A 24,152-nucleotide genomic window follows, 5' to 3' on the forward strand; every position below is an offset into this window, starting at 1 on the left:
TTAATAAAGGATGCCAAGAATGACAAGACCTTGGAATCTCCAAGAAAAGGAAAGGAATTAAATAAAAGTAAAAAATTTCATCTATAAAAGGGAAAATAAATAAATACTTCAGCACTCAATGAAAATGACAAAAAGTAGCAATCAAAAAGAAAAGACACAATTATCTATTTTTTTTAGCTCAGCTGTCTCCACAAGGATATGCAATTGATGCTAAATGAGTTAAAATCTTTAGGGCCATATGGATTGCTGACTGACAGTTGATTACAGGAATTTGTTGCTGGTTGATTCTATTGTTTTAGTTTTGCATATTCTTACTTAAAATTGCAGATTTCAAAAGAGCTGCTACACATAATGGGTTTACATTCACATAAAACAAAATTGAGTTCTCTTATTTTCTTACCTGACCTGAATCATGCAAACTTAAATCTAGGCCACAAGTAAACTCCGTATGATGCTCCACAGTTTCAAGCAGAGGGTCAGGCTTGGAGAAATCCCAAAATCTATAGATGAAAGCAAGAATGCAATTATGGTAATTGAAAGGCCACTGATGGCATGCTTGAAACTGCCAGATGCTTTTAAAAACCAAACCCATTTACTTTAACAACATAATTAATCCTATTGCCACAGGTCTCTTCCTTCATCTGCATAAATGAGACTTTCATTATGAAATTTATTAAGAAAGCATTTCCTTCAGTTCAGTATGGAAATTTTGGTCAAAAAAGCTGGCATAATTATCTTCCATTGGGGCAATCTGCAAAACAATAATGTGAAGATTGTTTATTCTGTAAACAATTTGTATAAGACAATTTATATGTGTTGTCAGACCATCAGTCTGACAGTTAACTATTGCTGAGAGTTTGTCTCTTAGATAAATACATTTCATATTTCAAGTTGTCTTCCCCTGCTCCTCCTCCTCTGGAGATATCAAAAATTAAATAAGAACATTGAATTTGGCTCTTCCCCATATTTTGTCAAAGGTGTTGATTTATTTCAGTAATTTAAGGCAGCAGAGGAATCTATTTGAATATCAGTATTTAGATACTGGCCAGCTGACAATATATAAGGGATGGGATAGTCTACTAGGAGGAACATAATAGCATGATTTATCCCTTGAGGAATTCATTGATCTTGCAAAGCCAAAAAAGCAACCAAACACATTACAATTTAATGTAATGTACATTTGATTCTTTACCTCTGAAATTTCAAAAAGCAACCTTCTTTTTCCTTCTTGTACATAAGTCAATGCATTATTCTAGACAGATTTTAGATAAAAGACTTCCCACATGCATAAATAAACTTTCTGCAAAAACTCTCTCAAGATATCCAAATTGGTATGTCAGATGAATAGTGCCCAAATGAAAAACTTCCTATATTCTGAAGATTAGAAATGCATACTCCATTATCAATGTGTAGATATTTTTTCCATACTAAAAAGACAAATTTCTATACAGAACTCTTTGTTAGTCAACTATATTAAAACAGGACAACTTACTCTCCTATAAGCTAAAGCTGACGAAGGACATTTACAGACATTTTGCCCTACTTGATACACTAAGACATTGGGAGTAGATATGCAATAAGAAAATCATGTAAACAAAGACATCTAACTTAGGGGATACTTTAAGGTAAATTCTTATCTTCCATCAGAGAGAAATGGGCAGAGAACCTTCAGGAGAAATGGTCTACAAGGTCCTCTTTGTTCTACCTTATGATGTAGAAGGCCCAATTTCTTTAACTATGCATTCTCACATTTTTTAAAGAAAATTCTTCACAGTTTTAACGTACTTTGCTTACTGAAAGTTACTGAAAGTTAAAATACAAAGCTATATTTTAATTGTAGCATAGGTGGTCTTTGACTTACAAGTTTGCTTAATGACCAGTTCAAAGTTAAAATGGCACTGAAAAAAGTGACTTTCTATTTTTCACACAACCAATGCAGCATGATCAAAATTCAGATGCTTCGCAACTGACTCATATTTATGATGGTTCCAGTGTCCCGGGATCATGTGATCATCTTTTCTGATCCTCTGACAAGCAAAGTTAATGGGGAGGTCAGATTCACTTAACAACCTTGGCAAGCAAGGTCATAAAATGGGAGCAAAACTCACTTTACAAATGTCTCACTTAACAATAGAAATTTTGAGCTCAATTATAGTCGTTAAGTCGAGGACTCCCTGTATTACATTCTTCTTTAACATGCTTGCTTTGAAATACTTATACAATACAAAAAGTCTCTACTGCAATACTTAAAAACTAGCTTGTATTTAATATAATTTTCAATTATTTCAGTTATTTTACCCAATTATACACTATCTCCACTACCAGTCATTTTATCCTCTCATTTCAACCTCTCCTTTGTAGCCTTTTCTGTATAGATGTCATGACTACAAAGAGTAATGCATAATGCTATTCATATGCTGTAGGTTTTGCTACTGAAGTGGCTATCAAGGAGTAAAAACCATTCAACTACAAAAAAAAAAAAAATCAACATAGGAACAACTCAGGTGTACAGCAAACACTAGAGGCCACACAATTAAGTTTATTTAAGCTTACTTGATTAAATTTTCTGCAAATTACCTGGCTAGAATGATGGCTACACAATGGACGTGCTATGGCAACAGCCCTCTTTAGAGACTCCTCATACTAGAGAGCAGACGAAATTTATAGTTTCCCAATAAGCTAATTTTCAAAGAGAAGCAAATGAAGGTCAACAGCCTCCTTCAATTTACCTATGAATGTTTTGTAGTATAGTTTGCTAAATATTCTCACAAGGAAGACAGTTTTGCTATTTATATACAACATCTATACTACTAAAACTCCTGTTTCATGATCTTTACATGGGAAATATGGGGCATCCTAGGACCATACTTTTTGAATCTAGGTACCTCAAACGGACTAACTTATAGAGTGTGTACAAAATCTGGATCCCATGATTCCCAAAAGCATGACATTTGGAAAGCTGTGGCTGATTCAGGGCTACTGGTTGCTGCTGCAGCCACATTATCTTTTATTTTTAATGTTCTGTAACAGTTTCTTAGCCAGTCTGGAATCCCACACTCACTCCCCACCCCACAATGCAGAAGCAAGGAATTAATTCATCATGTGGCTTTTCAAAAAACAGTAACTTTAAGGTTCATGAAGGAAAACCTGGATATTTTTATTCCTTTGTGTCCCTTCTCTAGTACATAAACATACACATACAAATATTTATATCTCTATTGCATTTGTTAGTTTGTTTATATCCCACCTTTATTATTTTTACAAATAACTCCAGGCAGCTAACATATCCAAACACATCTTTGTCATCCTATATTTCTGTTAGGAATAACAAGGTTACCTAATGTAGTTTGGGTAAAATAATATATATAAACTATGATTGTAAGTTTAAGTGTGTGTCACTTTAAACTGCAAAGCATGTAATTTTGGGTGCGGTGTGAAACCGCCATAAGAGGGAGCAAGAGAACCTGACGATTGCTGATGATTGCCTGGTTTGATGAATTGATGGTTTGTTAACTGCGTGTTTCCCCTACTGCTGAGTTGCTGAAGGAAGAGAGGAGTTTTTGACTTCTTCATATCTCTACTGAGAGGAGATATATTACTGGACTGATATTTGTAAGTTTACTGACCTCTCTTTTTTGACACTGGAATTTGCAACTGAATAATCCCTGGATGGACTGAATTAGTGAATGATATATGGACTGTTTGACTATGCTATAACTCTTACTGGAATAAACTATTTAACTAGCACAGTGTATCTGTTTTACTGAGTGTAAGCTACAAAAACGTTTATGTCACATATTTTGCCTGCCTGCCTGACTGCCGTGCAGATTCTGCTAGGGTGTATCCCTAACACTGGTTATGGGCCCAGCTGCACAGTCAGACTAACCAGGATATAACAGGCTTATATAAAGTGAGTGTTAGTGTAGTTACACAATACTGTAAACAGACAGCTGTGTTTTATTAATTATAGTTTAATATCCAGAGAAAGATGGCACAAGTCAATTTACCAAGTTTGTCTCTAATATCCAAACTGGATGGAACAAACTATGTTTCATGGTCTATGAAATGCAGCCTACTTCTACGTAGAGAAGGTTTGTGGAGTATAATTCAAAACCCACCAGAGGTAGATGCTTGGGATCCAGAGGATGAAGATGATGCCCAGAAAATACAAGAATATAAACTGAAGAATGAGCAAGCTCTCTGTATAATAGGACTGACACTCTGTGACCAGCAGCTTGTCCATATTCGTGGAGAAGAAACAGCTGCTAAGTCTTGGGAGAATTTAAGGAAGATTTATGTTCGAGACAGTGTAGGAGCACATATAAATCTTACACAGAAGCTGTTCAGAACACATCTTCAAAAGAATGGAGACATGTTGACTCATATAAACACTATGAAGAGGATTTTTCAGGAACTGCATGAAAAAGAACTTATCTTCACTGAATTGCATCAGGTTTATATAATTTTGTCTTCGTTAGATGAGAGCTATGACGACTATGTAACTTCGCTGGAAGTACTGCCAAAAGATAACCTCACATTAACTGACATTACTGGCAGATTAATTGAAGAAGCCAGGAGAAGGCTTGAAAGGGATCAACTCAGAAGGGAACAACCACAAGAAGAGGAATTATCTTCGTCAGCCTACACAATTAGAAAATGTTTTAATTGTGGAAGAAAAAGACATTTGGCTAGATTCTGCAAGAAAGCAAAACACCACAATGCCAGCCAGAATGCAAAAAGGCATCAAAAGGATAAAAAATGCTTAGAGTTAGCCATGTATAGCAACCAAACTGTGAACAATAATAATTTTTGGGTGGTAGATAGTGGAGCATCGCACTGCATAACGAAAGATAAGAAAAGATTTATTAAGATGTCCATGAGTTCACAGCAGATATCGTTAGCTAATGGCTAGAAAATTAAAGCAAAAGGTGAAGGTACTGCACATTGTTCTTGCATACAAGAAAATGTAAAAATGTTATATGTACCACAACTTAAGTTTAATTTGCTTTCGGTTAGAGTTTTGATTAAACTAGGTTATGTAGTTACCTTTAGGGGAGAAAACTGCATAATAGAAAAGGAAGGTAAAAAAGTGACTGCAACTTTAAAAGGTGAATTGTATGTGTTACATGATAATCAATCAGAGGTGGCTAACACAGTGTATAATAACGTTAAACCTCATGATGAATGCATACATTTGTTACACAGACATTTAGGGCATATAAATTTTAAAATGCTCAAGCAAACGGTTGAACTATCTAAAGGTATAAAACTGAAGCCTTGCAGTAAGTATTTGCACTGCAATGCTTGCAGTCAAGAAAAAAGCAAGGTAATACCAGCAAATAGAATTAATGGATTTAAAACTAAGGAGCCTCTAGAGGTCGTATTTGCTGATATTATAGGTCCTAAAAAAACCAAGTGTGGGAGGTGCTCGTTATATATTAAGTATAATGGATCATTATTCTAGATATGGTTTCTGTTATTTAATGAAGAGTAAAAAGGAAACATCAGAATTTCTTTAATTGGTTGAAGTTTGCAGAAAGAAAAACTAAAAGGAAACTAGTAACTCTTGTAACTGATAATGGTACGGAATTTATAAATAATAAATTCCAAAATAGACTGAAGATGGCAGGTGTAGAACATAAAAAGTCTGCACCATATAGGCCACAACATAATTCCTTTATAGAAAGACGAGACCAAACAATACAGGCAATGGCTCGTACCATGTTGTCAGATTCAGGATTACCTGAGAATTTGTGGGGAGAAGCAATAATGTGTGGTAATCATATATTGAATAATGTTGTTAACTCAACAACAGGTGAATTACCATTCACACGGTGGCATGGTAGAAAACCTGACCTAAGCTACATGCACACATTTGGAGCATCAGCATGGGTGCATATTCCTACACAACTGAGACATAAGGGGCAACATAGGGCTAAAAGATTTTTTTTTTTTTGGGTTACGAATCTAACCATAAATCTTACAGGTTCTGGGGAAAAGGTACAACTAGAGTTTACTTTAGTGCTAGTGCACAATTCCTTGAACATGTAGGATGGGAAAAACTGGAGCAAGATTCAAGTAAAGATGTAATTATAGAAACCTACAAAAGACCAAACCACCATATCAGTAATAAGAAAAATTCAATTAAAGAGGAAGTACTGGAAGAGCAAATAGGACCAGAACAGGAAGAAATAGGTGAACAGGAAGAAATAGATAACCAGGAACAGGTATTAGATGAAAGTCCACCTGTAAGCCCTGTAATACCTAGACGTTCAACATGTGAAACCAGACCACCTGACAGGTACCAAGCAAGTGCAGTTTTCCAAGTTAGTAAAGTTCCAACTACTGTGGAAGAACTTAAAATTGTATCCTGCAAAGGATCAAGAAAATTGGCATAGAGCAATGGAAAAGCATTGATTGGTTGGAGGTCAATTAGACAGCAACACATAAGTATGTCCACAATGGAAGCAGAACTTTCATGTCTATCTTTATTATGTACTGATTTAATTCTGTATAAACAGTTATTATTGGATATGGGATTAACTGTTAAAGATTCCATTGTAGTGTATGAGGACAATCAAGCAGCCATGCGGATGGCTACAAATATTGCTGTGAAAACGAGATCTAAGCATACAGATCTTAGATATCCGAATGTAAGGCAATCTGTAAAGGATGGTTTAATAAGACTGGAATATTGTATGACTGAGCAAAATATTGCTGATCAGTTTACAAAAGCCCAAGGTGCAGTAAAACACAAAGAGAATTGTGATGACTATGGGTTGAGGTTGTAAATAGATATATATATATTATTATATTACCCAAAAGGGGAGAATGTTAGGAATAACAAGGTTACCTAACGTAGTTTGGGTAAAATAATATATATAAACTATGATTGTAAGTTTAAGTGTGTGTCACTTTAAACTGCAAAGCATGTAATTTTGGGTGCGGTGTGAAACCGCCATAAGAGGGAGCAAGAGAACCTGACGATTGCTGATGATTGCTTGGTTTGATGAATTGATGGTTTGTTAACTGCGTGTTTCCCCTACTGCTGAGTTGCTGAAAGGAAGAGAGGAGTTTTTGACTTCTTCATATTCTACTGCGAGGAGATATATTACTGGACTGATATTTGTAAGTTTACTGACCTCTCTTTTTCGACACTGGAATTTGCAACTGAATAATCCCTGTACGGACTGAATTAGTGAATGATATATGGACTGTTTGACTATGCTATAACTCTTACTGGAATAAACTATTTAACTAGCACGGTGTATCTGTTTTACTGAGTGTAAGCTACAAAAACGTTTATCTCACATATTTTGCCTGCCTGCCTGACTGCCGTGCAGATTCTGCTAGGGTGTATCCCTAACAATTTCCCACACAACAAACCTGTGAGGTAAATTGGGCTGAGAGAGAGTAACTGGTCCAAGATTTCTTAGATGGCTTTCATGACTAAGGCAGTACTTGAACTCCTGGTCTCCTGCATTCTAGTGCCTTAACCTCTTAGATCAAACTGGCTCTCATCTTTGTTCAAGAACTCAAGGCACATACATAGTGGTCCATCCTACTATATTTCTTCACAACAACACTGTGAGGTAGGTTGGGCTGAAAATCACAAAGTGATCTGCTATGGTTGCAGATGGGAGGACAAAATGTGTCTCTCTGGCATCAAATACATTAGCCACTATAACAGTTCTTGCCCATCCCTGTCTTCTTACAATTCAATAGTGAAGCTAGCAAGACTCTAAATTGTTCTGAAGTGAGAATCTCAAAATACAACTTTGTGGTTAAAATATATTTTCGGCATAATTATGTCAGGTAGAAAGACAAGAGTGTCATGATGGTCAAGAGATAATACCAAACATTGTTGGAATATAGCAAAGAGGAAAGATGGACATTAGAAAACAATATTCAAATATTAAATCTACAGTATTTCAGTGACCGATGATTCATTTTTTCTTTTTTGGAAGATATATAATTCTATTACTACTCATACGCTATTATTAAGTAGAGTGCAGGTAGTGGTTGAGGAATCCATTAAGAAATGGCAAATTATGCGTTATTCATTATGTTTTCACATTGAGAGAAGCACATTTGATTTTTACATGCTTCAGCTAAGCATCTACTTATTAAGTTGATTTCCTTTAACAGTACTTTAATCAGAAAATTAAAATGTATTTGACTAGAAAAATGAAAACTAAGTTAAAAGTTAGGAATATATTTAAACATTATGCATTACTAAAGAAGTACAGGATCAAAAGTGCAATTTTTGTAACTATATTTCATAAAATGCAGAACCGAAAAGGGTACAGAAAGGAAGCAAAATGATCAGTTATCTGCAGAATTCTTTTCCTGAAAAAAAGATATAGTATTTAGAGCTCTTTTTATCTATCTGCCCATTGTTTCTGCTGTTTGCTGTTTCAATTTTGCAAAATGGTGCATCATAGGGCAACAATATTTTTAATCAACACACCTCAAAAGGGCAAACTTAAAGAATGCATCCAAAATAGAAGATCATTATTCCCGTGGCACTGAAATTTGGCAAAATTGTGGCTGCTTTAGTGCCATAATTGTCACACAATCATCATTTCTAACACTGTTCGCCAGCTTTTCATAAGGAAAGTTAACAAGGGAGCTGGCAAGAAGTTGGAAGTCACTCCCACTCTCATTGCTTTTTTGCCCTGCTTTGTTTCCCTGTTTAGATAAGGAAATATCTTTGAAACAACCTAACGAGTCATGTGTTGTCTAGTCTATATACTACTAAAACTCTCATGTCTCTTTGCCTGTTTGTAACCTTCAATTGGGCAAAAAGGTACATTGTTGGGCAACAATTTTTGAATCAAGTTACCTCAAATGGGCTACCTACAAGTGGTGTGAAGATTCTTGAAATGTCAATTACATAGGAGTAATGGTTCCAAAATTTGGATTCATTTAAACATACATTCCTCTTGATTTAGTCTGGAAATGCAATCCCTCGATATTCAGCCAATCAATATTTGAACTGAAAGAACTTCATGGGTGTCAGCCTCCCTGTGCTGCTGAAGGCATCCATGAAGCAACCTTTGAGCCTCTGTGTTTATCTGTGTAACCTTTGATTTCTTGAAGGCTCTCTGCGACTAAATCCTTTCTCATTTTTAGCCATCTAATTATAAATCAGAGCTCCGTTTACTTGAGTCACAGAGACTTATGATGATGATATAAACGGAAAAATCCCTATTGCAAATCACAGAATCTCAGTGTATCTTTCTTGAAAACTTCCCTAATTCAAGAGCCCATCAGAAATCAGTGTTTTCTTAGAAGGTGATCATCTAAGATATAAAATAACTTAAGATACTTAGAAGGTGCCCAACTAAGATATAAAGTTATTTTAAATTGTTATAATAAAGTTTAGCCTTTCAGAACTATAGGACTGCAAAGCAAATTTTGGTGTCAAATAGCAAAATATAACATCAAATATAAAGATTTACCTAGATTCATTACCTATTTATGTGGCACCTACTAAAATGGCACTTTCAGTATCACAGGTTCACCCTTAAAATGGTAACAGAAAATACTTAGCATATGGGAATTAAAATATAACACATAGGGATCCATCCAAATCATAACAGGAACACAAGAATCATCAAGATATTTTTTTCCAACACTAGAAAAAAAGACATCTATATATATAGTTTAAATACAGTAATTATTATTAATAGTGATTTGTATTTATTTAGTAACATAACAATACATTAGTAATGAAGTATGTTTAGATGTAACTTAGATATTTATTGCTAGAGAATAAACCCAACATAACCCAATGGGAATTCCTCTATAAGCAACATACACACACTCACAGTTTTTAATCTTGCGTTTATTATTATTTTAAATAACTCAAGGTGGCACTTAACCACTAGATTACTACTCCATTTGTGTCAGATGTTCCTACCAAAATGTTTCCAGGTTGAAAGGATTAGATCAAATGCTGCAACAATTACTCTAAATCCTTTATTTCAACAATTATGGACAGGGATAGCCTGCCTCACTGCCTGCTTGTGCTGCCAGATTATGCGAGAAATAAATAAAATAAAAATGAAGCAATTCATATAAAGTATACTGCTTGATCAGCACACTGGGAGAGCAAAGCTGAAGATCTAACTGTATACACAAATACTTGGCACACAGAAGTTGGGGGGAGAAAGGTTGCTGGCAGGATTTTCCCTCTTAACCAAAATCTCTCTGTTGATGCACTTAAGGGATGAATGAGAAAAGCTAAGTGTTCCAGGAGTTAAAATTGCTGTTTCATTAAATCAGTATCAAATTGAGGTGCTTCTACAGATACATCTGTATATTGCTGTCATCCAGTTGATAAACTCTAAAGCAGCTGAAATGTATTTATTTACTTATTTATTTAAATAGCAAGAGCTTAAGTAAATATCAATACAGTAGTACATGAATGAGCTTCTGCTCTCCTAATAATTCAGCATTCCTTCTATTTAGCACACATTTTGCTTTCTTTTTTTTAGTACAAGCATTACCAATAGAAGACCAATCCATAAATAAAGTTAAATTAACACAGGCAGTGGTCTTAAACTTTCTGTGAATCTTCTATTGCTACAAATTACATTATGTTTCCAAGTACATTTTTACAAAAAAAAAATATGAAAGTAGCCCAATTTTCTACAAGTTTTGTAGAATGTGTTGCATAATCTCAATTTACTTCATCCTATTATGCTAAGAAAAAGAATATCCATCTGTTTGGGTTTTTTTTCCTAATGAAGGTTTTTTGGGGGGTTAAAATTTTATTTGAAATCTGAACTATAAATTGGACGGGCCCATGTCTGAAGCTCTTGATTGGGTGGTCTCTGGATATCTACCAAACTTCCAGTAAGCTATAACTCAGGAACTGTCACTATCAAAATAGATATTCTCTGAGGCAGTTCATTCAATGGTATTTTTTAATCTCATGATGCACTACTTTTTCAAGCAAGGCCTTGGCATCCATCTTTAAAAGCAAAAATTGGAGACTTCTTGTTGTAAAACCTTTTAAGGTTACATAAGTTATTTGGTTAGTTAAGTTGATCATAACTTTTATTTGACAAGTTGTCAAAATTATTTATTGAAATTCTTATACATTGCTTTATTATTTCCCGTTTTTAATGGTTATAATTTACTCTAAACTATCCCTAGGATACTGAACTGAAAAGGCAAAGTAAACATTTAAAACTCAGGAAGTCTCTATATAAGGCACATCAAAACAGAAACTTAATAGGATGCACATTTAAAAAATCAATTCAAAAGAACAAGTTACATGAGAAAAATTACATAACAGTCATGCAGGATCATGACAACTAGAAATTCCCTATCAATGTAAGTAATCTTTTAGGCAAAGCCACTTCAATATACCTGCTTTTACTGTCACATGTTAATATAATGTTAGTTCAGATTATAAATAAGAGAACTAAACTAAGGCCTTTCCAGACACCAAAGCACTAACCAGATAACCTTTAGAACAAGTTTCAATCTGATTATAGGGCATTTGGATGGGAAAGATAGAAAATGGTTTACAAAATTTTTCAAGGTTGTTACGTATCTTCTAAGAAAACATCTTGGCAGAATGGTCTGCCCTGCGCAGTAAATTAGAGGGTGGTTTATGATTATTTGGAGCCAATAAATATTTCTCAAAAGAATTCTCTACTTTCTTAACTCTAATGATGAACATGCCCTCCAAGAGCATTTTCTGGATTTCAAAACAAACATAAATTATCCACCATTATCACTATCTCTTTGAACAATAGATATTTTAAATAGGTATAAACATACATAATAAAATAAGAAGGGATAATTTAGGCACTGACTCATCCTCTGCTCAATGCAGGAATACAAAAGCATCCTTAACAGATGGCTGTCTGGCTGCTGTTGCAACTCATCTAATAAAAGGGAAACCACCATATCACTGGGAAACTGGCTCTACCATCAAATTACTCTTACTGTTACAAAACGTTCAGTTGCCCTCTGCCATATTGAAACTTTAATCTATTCATTGCCTGAACTCCAAAATGACAGAGAACAGATCTTCGCCTTCTTTCATGTGACATCATTTCAAGTATAATATCTTCCCCCGTTTCCTAAATTTTCCAAAATTCAAATACATATGATGTTCAGAACCAGACACAATATTTTAGATGGGGGTCTGATCAAAGCAGAATAAAGTGGAACTTTACAAGAACTAGTTTTTAAAAAATAAATAAAAGTACTTCTATTTAAGTAATGTTTTTAATGAAAATGAACAAACTAATAAAAGCATCCTGAAATGCAGAGGAAGGACTAATACATATGCACGCATGTATGTATGCATGTATGTTATAAACTGATTTTGTTGATGTGCTACAGCTTATCAATAATAGTATATAATAATCCAGAGAAAAGCTCAGGTCTGTTTTATTTTTTTAAAAGCCTACAGAAATACTTAATTAGTTGATTTTATTAATGCTGGAACACAAAGCTTATCTTCCAAAAACCAGAAGAAACAGTTCAAGGTTCATAAAACAATTTAACAATAACAAATGGCACAATGTTATTATAAAAAAATATTCCATTTGTGAAAAATAATCTTACTGAATCCAAGATACGGATTAGCAAAACAGTTATAAAAGTTTTAAAGAGCATTTGTCATGGCAGATGGCCAATACTATCCTCTCGCTCATTATTATTTAAATGGAAAAACACACACATTTTAGTTAGCAATTTTGCAAGTATAATCCATAATAATAACATTATGATTAAATACAATTCATAGTAAATACAATTGCATAGTAAATACAATTCTCTTCCTATGCTTCATATGGATGCAGTTTGAATAGCAAACATGTATCCACCCAATTGTGTGATCTTCAGATGGATTGAATTATAGTTCCTAGTACTTCTAGTAGCCATGATCAATTATCATATTGACTGGTTATGAGAAAAATTCTGGTTTGTATAATTTGAGTGCCAGGTTAAAAGGTGGTGAGTTTAGGTTTAGAATACAATTACAGTGAAAGGAATGATAGTGATGAGACTAATATGGAATCCTGAGAGCATATATAAGCACTTGCATTATATAACTGCTGTTAGAAAACAAGATTGTTCCTAAAATTACTGCTCTGGTTACTGGCTGTTTTCTATTTCTCCAGCTTATCTGCAAGCAAAACATCAAGCTATGACATCCATCATTTTTATTTTCTAAGGATGCATTGGCTGCTTATCTTTCTTTTTAAATAAAGATAATACTTGGACTTGATACTTTGCCTTATAAACTGTCCAACTTTCTTTTTTTTTTCAATTAAAAAGATTTCTTAATTGGTCAAAGATAGAAGAGGGCTTGCCAAGAACAGTTTCTGCAGTGACTTTGGCATCCACAGTTATCAGTCTACATAACAGAGAATGTCTCTGCAAACATAAATTCTTGTTTATAGAAAGCTAGAAATAAGACTACACAATAGTCTTTTTTCAAAAATCCAGATAGTTTTTATGTGAATTGTAAGTACCATCACAGAAAAAAACGGTCACTGGCTGAACCTATCTAACAGTTATAAGTCTCCATCTAAAAGCACTGTCCATTAGTAATATGAGAACAGATTCAGCCCACCCACTGCATATTCTCTGTATGCTTACCGACTTCAAATAATATTTCTATTTCCACATTCCCTTTAAAGTTCCATCATCTGCATATGACATGTGGCCTTAGAAGATAGAGATTCAAGAATATTGCACATATGCAAATATTGATAATGAAAATTACAAAATCTTTGTTACAGAGGAAAAATATTGAGCTGATTAAGAAATGAAAAGCAATAACCTTTTCTCCGTCACATTGCCAGTACTAGAATTGGAAGAAAAGGCTATCTTTTTTTTAAAAGCACTAAGACTATTTTTTTCTATACAAATAAGGAAGAAACCATCTTTTTCTCATCTCTATTTAACAAACATAATCAAACTGTTTCTCACAAAACTTTTGAAGGCCACAGATGCAGAATGTAGCACCTTCCCCTGGAAATTCTGTTTCCATAAACTATTAGCAAAAATTAGTGTATGCTTCACAAAAAGTTCATGGCAGATTATGTGAATTTAATCAAAAATAATTACTGTACCTCACAGTGAAATCGTAGGAACAAGAAACCAATATAGTGGGATGAAATGGTGAAAACTGCAAAAGAAATAAGAGAAACACAATACATAAGTCTCAATACATATTTGTGGGGGTGGAGGAAAGGGAGAAAAGATATTTAGAAAGAAAAATTCTTCTGTAAAATAACAGTATTAGAGAGAACCAAATGAAAATATTATTTTGTATAAAAATCAACATAAAGTTGCTTTGGTGTAGCATCCATAATCCCTGCAATAAATTAAAATTTCAATTTAATATAAAATACCTTACAGATCCATCACCTAACGATGTTATGGTGTGTGTCTCTAAGATACAGATTGACCATAAATTCTCAAATCACCAAAAATGCAATTAAAAATCCAAACTATTGAAATATTTAAAACACTTTTAAAACGTACCGCAGCAATGATATATACCTATGAAAATCTGTATGATTTCACAAAACACTTCTGAGATATGATGTCTTCTATTGCTAACACCAAGGCAGGAATTCTTTTTAATTACCAAAATAACTTAATCTGGATTCAATTTAACTTAATCAATTGGATTCAAGGATGAAAACTGGCAACAGAAGTTTTTATAATTTCACCCATTACAAAGAGTAGACTATTAATCATATAGCCCTTGGCACAAACCGGAAAGCTGAACAAAAGTTGCAGCAAAGATGGAGACCAAGAGCCAAACTCTACTACACTCATAGATGATTTCAGCAACATTCACTTTAAACCAATCTTTTTCAAGCACATTCATAAAAAAGAGCAATTTTTCCTCAGAAAGATTTATAGTACTAAACATCTCTTTATTTTTCCCCCCTTAAATGCTGAAACAGCAAGAATGTCTTAACAGAAATCTGAGTTTCTGTTAGAAACAAAATAAGTTTCACGTTTCAAATTCTGAATACTTTCTGAATGTTTGCAAGTCTGTTTTACAATTAAAACAGCTGCTGAAATAGAACATTTCACATTCAATATGGTTTAGAATCAAGTTAGTTTGCACAGCCTTCATTTACCAATTAATGGCTTGGATTAGGAGAGGGGTAGGATGTATAATATCTTCACACTTTACAGTTTATTGTAACTCAGGTAATCTGGATATCCAAACTCTGCAATGGGCAAACGGACACCTAGCTTTAGTATGGTGAAGGATTGTTGGTAAGCAGTTTTCAAGCTAGCACTTACTAATTTGGTTTCAAAACAATACTTAACTAGCTTGCTAACAAAATATAGGGTACAGGTAATCCTTGTCTTACAACCACTTTTTTCATACTTATGACTACTGCAGCATCCCCATGGTCATGTGATCAAAATTCAAATGCTTGGCAACTGGCATGTATTTATGACAGTCCCACTGCCCTGTGATTATCTTTTGCAACCTTCTGACAAGCAAAGTGATTGGGGAAGCCAGACTTAATAACTGTGTTACTAACTTAACATTGTTATTTAATTGATTTACTTAACAATTGTGGAAAGGTCGTAAAATGGGGCAAAACTCATTAACAACTTAACTTTGGGCTCAAGTGTGATCATAAATCAAGGACTTCCTCAAATGGTTTACTGACATTATGACATGACTATTCCCACTGTCAATAGGAACAAGTTTGGTATAGTGGTTAAGGCTAAGGAGCCTGTGAGTTCTATTTCTCCCTTAGGCTTGAAGCCAGCTAAGTAACCTTGTGCAACATTCTCTCAGACCTAGGAAGCAAGCAATAGTGGAAGCACTTCCAAAAACCCTTGCCAAGAAAACTTGACCAGGCAGTTTCCAGGAGTTAACCTTGATTCAAAGGCAATAAATAAAATAAAAAATAATAATTGTCTATTTAAAAAAATTAACCAGTAAAAGATGAACAATGACTTTTCCTGACTATTTTACTGCCATCATCATCTTAGTATACTATACAATTGTTGTAAATATTTCTTAAAATCTACCCTGCTGCTCAGGTTTTACCTGATTTTAACATTTATTACTTCTGATATTATTATTTTGTATTTATCTTCTTTACTGAAATTATCATTTTTTATGTTGCCTTAGAATTCAATCTGGTGAAGGATGGTCTATAAATATTTTATAATGTAAAACCCACACAACAGAAGAAGGAGACAGGGCCTGCTGAACACAAATGTGGAGCTCATCAAACGCTCTGCTGGGTTTTGTGGACTGCCTGTTTTCATAACCATTTAGAAATGTAATAATCAGAAAAATATTAAAACTTACTTTCACTCTTCTTATTGCATATGTATGTCCGAGCAGACTGAACATAGGTTGGCGGGTATTTCTCAGGTCCCAGCCTTTCAAAGTGCAGTCAACAGCACCTGTTACAAGCAAGTTCTGATAAAAAAAAAATGCAATGCACAAAGAGTTTTATTCTAAGAATACCAACAGCTCTCAAATTGTAAACCTAAACAACAGTGGCTAACAGAAATTTCAATATGAGAAAAACTTTGGATTTTCAGAGATCCAAAGATAAATTAAAATTGGGATTTCAGGGTGACTTTGGATCAGCTACTATCTGATAGCTCAGCTTATTTCAATGTTACTACACTGTTACTACTACACTGAGAATAAATTAAAGAAAGATACAATATAAAGATAGGTATAAAGCCGTCAGTATTATTAAAATCAATTGCAAATGGAGAACAATCATAATCTGAAGCAATCTAAATCCTAAAATAATAAAAGCAGCTTCTCCGCTGTTTAAAAATGCACTATTTATATTTATTGTACCTGATCATATTTGCACCAATCACAACTTAAAACCTCAGCTTGGTGAGCAGGAATTATCACTGGGAGTCCTGGTGATTTTGCATCCCAAATCCGTAGAGTTTGGTCACCTGAAACAGACACATTAATAAATGAAACTTTATATAATATTTATACATTGTTTAGAAAGGATGGAGAGATAATTAACATATTTATTTAGAAAGGCTGTTTAGTTCATCAAACTGGTCACTTCATGAATGAAAAAGCACTGAACCCTAAAGGAAGAAGTTTAACATGTACGTTTTAAAGAGGAATTAGTGCTATTAGCCATGTGAAGAAACTGATATTTTTTAATTATTTTTGTTGAAATTTTAAAGAAATTTAATTGTGACTATGGATCACTATATAGCTATACATATGCTAGAAAAGATAACTGTATCAGGTATACAGTATATAATTCTGTGGAAAATATGCTATGAAAAATGAAAGTGAAATAAACCATAAATTGAGTAAAATCATGTTAGGAAATTCAAACATGGCCAGTTATCCAATTTTCAAGACTGATGTTGTACTTTGAAGATAGGCCAAGCCAGAAAAAATATTCCTCAAAAAATACTAATCTCTGCTTTATTGGTATAGGTCATAAGTTTCATAATTTCAGGGTGCTTCTGGACTCATGGCTCCTTGTTTGTCAAGACACTGTGAAAAACAAAGTGACTGAAAACATATCTAAAGCAGTTGTGGCAAAAAAGGAGGATATCGTTGAATACTTGTAAGAGCTTAAATAGTACCGACAAGCATAGCAAATCAGCAATTAGTCTCTACATTTATTGCATCTTTAATTCCCACATGATGGCCTGCACAGCCTTTCAGGTAGGGATAGCAGACCAAAGTCCTGCAAATGTAAAAAAATGAATTTGAGGGTTTCCTGTCAGATGAACTCAATCATATCTGCCCTAAGTTTGGGTGCCAGTTGATCATGGCACTTGGTGGAGAAACCAAGCACCATTTTGTGGCATAACTTTGGATACTTTTGAACATTTACAAGTATCCTAGGAAGTGGATACTTGAACTCTGTTACCTGCAGATTCTATCCATGCCTCCTTCCCTCTCCCTTCAGGCAAATAGACACGGCGTGAACAGCTGAATCCATGAGGTCATTAACATTTTTTGTGGGTATCATGGGATATGGAATAAATTCTATCAATGGTGGGAACGGAAAGGGACGACCCAGAATAAAAACTAATCAGGATTTGTAGAATGGATAATTGAAGTTATATATATAATTACAATTAAATATGATGGATAATATGATGGATATAAAACTAACAGCACAGAAAACAATATAAATGTATATACTGGATAAGTTAACTGTATAAATGTATAAATATATATAAGATATGTATCGTATACTTTAGTATGTATGGCAAAAATGTTGCCAGGACGGTCACACTGTGTCCAATATTTTAATGGCTAACCAATAGAAAAATTAAAAAAAAAATGTGAAGAAGTATTAATGCTGCCAGTTTTGAAAGGAGCAATAATCTGCAATTCTTTAAGATGTGATCACTAGATCAGGCTCAGTTTGATGACTTTTTCCCTGTCTCCAATTTTTCCATTCTGGACATCTCACTCCAAGTATCTTGGTAGCATCACAGCCTGTCTGGAAGGATATTCACCATCAAAAATTGAACATAAGTAACTCTGCCAACTTTCCATCCCTTCAGGTATGGACATCTTGCATCTAGGAAGGAATCTAAATCTGAGGGACTTTTATTCAAGCTTTTTATCAATATAGCCACTTAAATTTGTAACTTTCATTTTTAATGAGCACTTAATAGAATCTGCTGGTTCACAGCTGAGGTGGCAAAGCAGCTGATTTGTACACTGATCAGCTCCCATCTGGAATAATGTAGCAGTCTGCTGGATGTATTACTCAATTCCACTCTCTGGCTTCTGATCTAGTTTGTTCTCTGTGTTGCTATTTGGGTTGTTCCAGATGTCCTCCAAACCAGGGGTCGCCAACCTTTTGGATCTCAGGGACCACCAAACTCATACTTTTAAATCCCGAGGACCCTGGCATTTGCCCAGTGCTGGAAACTACCTTCTATCCCCACTGAACTTATGGTCATTCAGAAAATTTTACAATGTGCAGAAATGGACAATCTAACCCAAGCATTAAAAAATAAAGAATCTTCAATTTATTCTAGCAATTGGAATCCTTTGTATATTTGGCTTAATCAAAGATAGTTCACCGCTAAGAAGACTAAGGCCGACGATAGCTTTGAAGAAGAAAAGACCTTACTGACAGTCACAAAATATGGTTTTATTATAATTGTCTTTCCTACCTTTGTTTTCCCCACTTTTCCCCCCTTCTCTTCCCTTTCCCTCTTTCCTCTCTCAAACTTTCCTTTCTTTCCCTCTTGGCTTACGCCAAGACTGGTGCGTCTCTTTGTTGTATATAATTTATAGCTGTGTTGTTGTCTTTTTTTTAAAAAAGTAAAATTAATAAAGTTTATTTAAAAAAAAAAAAATCCCGAGGACCACTAATACGATTTTTTTTAAGCTAATATATTTAATATAATTTTTTAATGTTAAATATAAATTATATATATATATATGTATGTATGTATGTATGTATGTGTATGTGTATATGCATATGTATATACACACATACACACACACACGTACATACATACAAAGATATACATATATATATATGTATACATATATACACACACACACACACACACACACACACACACTTACTTATTTAATTATAACAAAAATGTAAATGCTTAATGATAATAAAATAAAACGTTCTTGGAAGGCTCCCCCTACCCGGCACCTTCCAAAGAGACAGAAGAGTGGGTGGTGTGTGTGTGTCTGAGCTGAGGGGCCTTGGGGCAACTGCTGCTGGGAGAAGCAGAGGCAGAAAGGGGGCTTTGCTCTCCTTGGGGGGGCAGCACCCTTTGGCTGCCATTCCAGGAGCCTGCAGCAGGACTGCCGCTCTTGGTGATTAATTGGGGGTGGGGTGGGGAGAGAAAGCATCTCTCGCATTACCAGGGAAGGAAAGGAGACGAAAGAAAGCTCACTCTTTCACTGAGACCTACAAAACGCCAATCTACCATGTTCCAGGAGTTCTTCGAAATCATCAAATGTTCCCACTTGCAGTTCCTGTGCCTCCCGGCTCAGGTCCCTGAGATGCACGCTCCCACACAGGGTGGCGGCAGCATGCAGGCAGAAAGGAAAGGAAGATGGAGCCATGCACAGCTCTCCCCTTTTCCAGCCCTTACTGCCTCTCCCAACATCGAAGCCTCAGAAACGCAGGCAAAGCCGCCACAGCGGTAGCACCCCAAGTTGCTTGCTTCTCCACTACTGCCTCCTCCTCCTAACTAACCGAGCATGCTAAGGCAACTCAGGACGCTACCGCTGCGGTGGCTTTGCCTGTGTTTCCGAGGCTTCTATGTTGGGAGAAGCAGCAAGGGCTGGAAAAGGGGAGAGCTGTGCATGGCTCTGTCTCCCTTTCCTTTCCTGCCTGCACGTGGGCGGGGGGGGAGGAACGAGAGAGAGACGGGAACAAGTCAAAGCTAGAGAGGCGCTGGGGGAGGAGATTGCTGCTGCCGCCGGTGTAGGAGCTGGTTGGTGCGTGCATCTCAGGGATCTGACTCCGGGGTCCCTCAGAGAGCCGGGAGGAGCAAGAACTGCGTGGCCCAGATTAATTGCTTTTGGGGACCATTTCTTCTGCGGCCCACCAAAATTTTTCCATGGCCCACCAGTTGGCAACCGCTGCTCCAAACTACCTTTACTTCACCTTGTGCCCATCTCTACACACTTGTGAAAAATAACAGTTTAACTTGTTAATTTTAACTCACCAGCCCTTATGCACAGGAGCAAAAAAAAAAAGCTCATGTCTATGGGGGTTGGTTTTTTTTGGAACAAATTTTATTAATTTTTTGAAAACAATACACAAACAAACAAAACATAGGATGTAGTAACATAAAATATCTTTTCTAAAAAAACAAATGAAACATCTTGTTTAAAAACAAAATAATTCCAAATTATCACATTTCTATACAAACACAATTTAATATGTATATTTATCTTATCTGTTCAACTTCATATCTTTTCCCAGCTTCTCTTTATTGCTCCCTTTCCTTCTATTTAATTGTGTTTCTTTTGCCTTGAATTATATATATTCATTGTATATAGTTTCATTAGTTCTCTTCCACATCCTTTCAAACATAGACAAACATTACACAAAACATAAATATATAAAACTTCTTTTTGGAAAGCGGCTTACCCCAGGTTAAATCTTTTTGTACAGACATAAATCAAATTCATGCTCACTTAATATACTATTTCATATCTTACTTAACATTCTATATTTTCTACATATTTTCTCTCTCCTATTCACTCTTTTAATTCTATTTTATTTATTTCATCTCAATTTAAATAATTATACTTGCAACTTTTGTCCGTTCTCTTTCAATCATCTTTTTATCCTGTCTTTCTAATACAATATTTATCCTGTAAACACTGGTTGAAGTATGACAACTTTTTATCTTTCCCCTAAGTTTAACACTTAAAATAATACATATTTTCCGTACTGATTCTGCTTCGTACATTCTAAGTACTACATTTCAAAATAATAAAACAAACAAGTAATATTAAATTTAATAAGTAGTAATAAAACCAAAAAAAAAGGAATATTGAGTTTATGATATAATAAGAGCAATGTTTCATAGGAAATTAAACTCTATTATTAAATCTTAAACGTTTTCATAGCTTCCCTTTAATGCATTATTAACTCATATAATATTTTAATTTTCGGACTCAGTTTCAAATACTAATATCTACGATATAATCTTATGTACTTTTGCAGAATCATTTTTATAAAATTATATCTTACCCCTTATCTCTGAAAAAAACCTGTTTTTTAACATCTTGTTTAAAACCTTTATGACTTCTCTTTCCTTTTTCCCTTCCTTTATCAATTCTAGCTTTTTGACCCCCCCATCTCTCAAATTTCACTCTCTTAGTCTTCCCTCTCTGTTGTATTTCTATTTTCTGTTGCTTTCTGACATCATATCAATTTTTCACCTTATTTTTCTTTTTCTTGGTTGCTTTTTTAAGTCCTGAGTTCACCTTTTCCTTGCCCCCCTTTAGCTTTTCTTCCTCCACTAAGAATATTTGTCCATTAAAGATGGCGTCTTCTTCTTCATCCCAGCCTTCCTGTCATTGTTGTATTTCTTGATAGGTAGAAATCGCCATTGGGCTTCCGGTTTTGCAAGGCTTCAGCGGCGGCAGGAATTCGTGACTCTCTGCGATTCCTGCAGCACTCGCTGCTGAGGTGCCTCCGATCCAAACGGATTTGGAGGATATGGTTGCCCCGTAGAGGCAGCCGAAGAGAGAGGGGATCCAGATTGGGGTTTGGGAGTACCACAAACCCCCTCCTCAGCCGGCAAAACCCCTTTTTCCCAAGGCAGTGGAGCGGCGGTCAGCAATGGCCGCCACAAAGCCTGCAGCCGGGTAAGATTCATGCTGGAGGAAGTAGGAGAAAGCGAAAGGGTTGGCTGAACTGGAACAACAAGAAACTTCTAAACGCCCTGGAAACTAAATCGTTTGAAGGATACATTGTCTCCCAAAGAAGATCGTAAAAGCGGCAGAAGAAAACTGGAAAGGGAAAGTTATTTTTTTTCACTCTCCCTCCCCACAGAAACAGCAGATGGAAATCTGGAAAACTTACTTGGGCACAGAAGGTAATCTAACTGGAAATTTAAAGCCAAGGGGATAAAGGATTTCTGGACATTGGAATTAAAAATCTAAAATTCTTTTTATTTGCTATAAGTGGAAGGGAAGAGATAAAGACTTATTTTAAGATTGTACTGAAGGAGACTGCTTTGAGTTTATAAGATCAGAAATAAAAGATATTACAACTTCTAGAAGACTACTTTGGAACTGTGTATTTGAATTCTACCCTAGGAAGAGAAAATATAGAAAAAATAAAGTGCTAAATGAAACTGTTTGCTCTGATTTGTTTTGTTTTGTGACTTTGGGATTTTTGTGAACTATTTCTTGAAAGATTAAAGACATTTGGGTTGTTCTAAAAAAAAGAAAAAAATGGCATTATCTTTTGAAGAATTACAAATGGAATTTCAAAAACTGAAAGAAGATGAACAAGAAGGCAAGGGCTCTTCTGGATCTATTTTCCACTTTTTAGAAAAGCTCATGTCTATGTTGAGAGTTGACAATTACTTCTCTGTACCGAATTAGTTACAGTGTGGCTGGGAGCTTTTTCATCTAGTATTTTTTTGGAACCATGTTCCACTGGTATTATGCCTATACTATAATTATTAAAAATGTAAAAGGTACTTATCTTTTATGGGAATTTAAATCTGGTTTCATTTTCAACTCTTTATTAATTCTGATAGCCAATGATGGTTTTATTGAATCTGTACATTTTAAGCCATGATATCAAACTGAAATGTACTATGATACAAATTTATTGACTGTCGTTCATCATTCTGTACTGAATCTGACAACAAGCAAATGAAAACTCAAGCAACTACCAAAATTCAAACTATTTCTTCTACAATACTGAGGTGTATTTAAAAAGAAGATTAATACTTTGGTAGAAAAGTATTTGAAAAATGGGTTTTTGGAGACCTGGATGAAGGAACATTGGAGAGCAAATTGCGGATAGTGGCAAAGAATATTATTTTTCCAGTTTATTATTAATCCAGTGTGGGAATAAACATCAACTAAAAGAATAGGTATACTGTAGATATTTTAGGAACCCCTACTGGGGAAAAAAGATTTTGTTCTGGTTTTGCTTGTTGAAGAAAGTCATATGCATCAGAACCTCTGCCAGTGTTTACAGAAGCTATCCTGGCAGGATACTATATAACAGGTTAACAGAGTTGCAAGGGCCTTAGAGATACAACAATGCCAACCAAAACAACAGCTTTTCACTGGCAGGCAAAACCAAGTAGAAGACCTCATTTGTTATATTGATCTGACCACTGCATAAAAATCACAGAAAAAGATGGTTTTATCAGGAAGCCTAGAAAATTCTAATGACATTATTTGTTTTCATATGAATGATGTTGATATGGCATTGTTTGCATTGGCATCTAAAAAAAACAAAACAAAAGGAAAATGCTAGATATAGTAGCGTGGTTATAAATTACTGTAAACACTGATTGATAAATTACGGGTTTCTTGTTCTACGAAATTTCTCGGCAACAGTTGATTCCATTTGCAATTTTGACCTTTTCTCTGTACATCTATTTTTTATTGTCCCAATTTGAGGGAAAGAGAGAGAATG

At 34.9% G+C, this 24,152-nt stretch overlaps 1 protein-coding gene across 1 annotated transcript in view; it reads right to left on the reverse strand.

The window, feature by feature from the left end:
• Positions 1–24,152, reverse strand: part of PEX7 (peroxisomal biogenesis factor 7) — a 55,011-nt gene that overhangs the window by 9,899 nt on the left and 20,960 nt on the right. The window contains exons 6-9 of the mRNA XM_026705556.2: positions 16,847–16,953; positions 16,337–16,450; positions 14,109–14,164; positions 401–500 (exon numbers count right to left, since the gene is read on the reverse strand). Of these exons, the coding sequence (XP_026561341.1) occupies positions 401–500; positions 14,109–14,164; positions 16,337–16,450; positions 16,847–16,953 (377 nt within the window). The remainder of the gene's footprint in view (positions 1–400; positions 501–14,108; positions 14,165–16,336; positions 16,451–16,846; positions 16,954–24,152) is intronic.

This window comes from Pseudonaja textilis, chromosome 1, assembly GCF_049901715.1.
Source record: "Pseudonaja textilis isolate UNSWEBS1 chromosome 1, rPseTex1.2, whole genome shotgun sequence".
Taxonomy (NCBI): domain Eukaryota; kingdom Metazoa; phylum Chordata; class Lepidosauria; order Squamata; family Elapidae; genus Pseudonaja; species Pseudonaja textilis.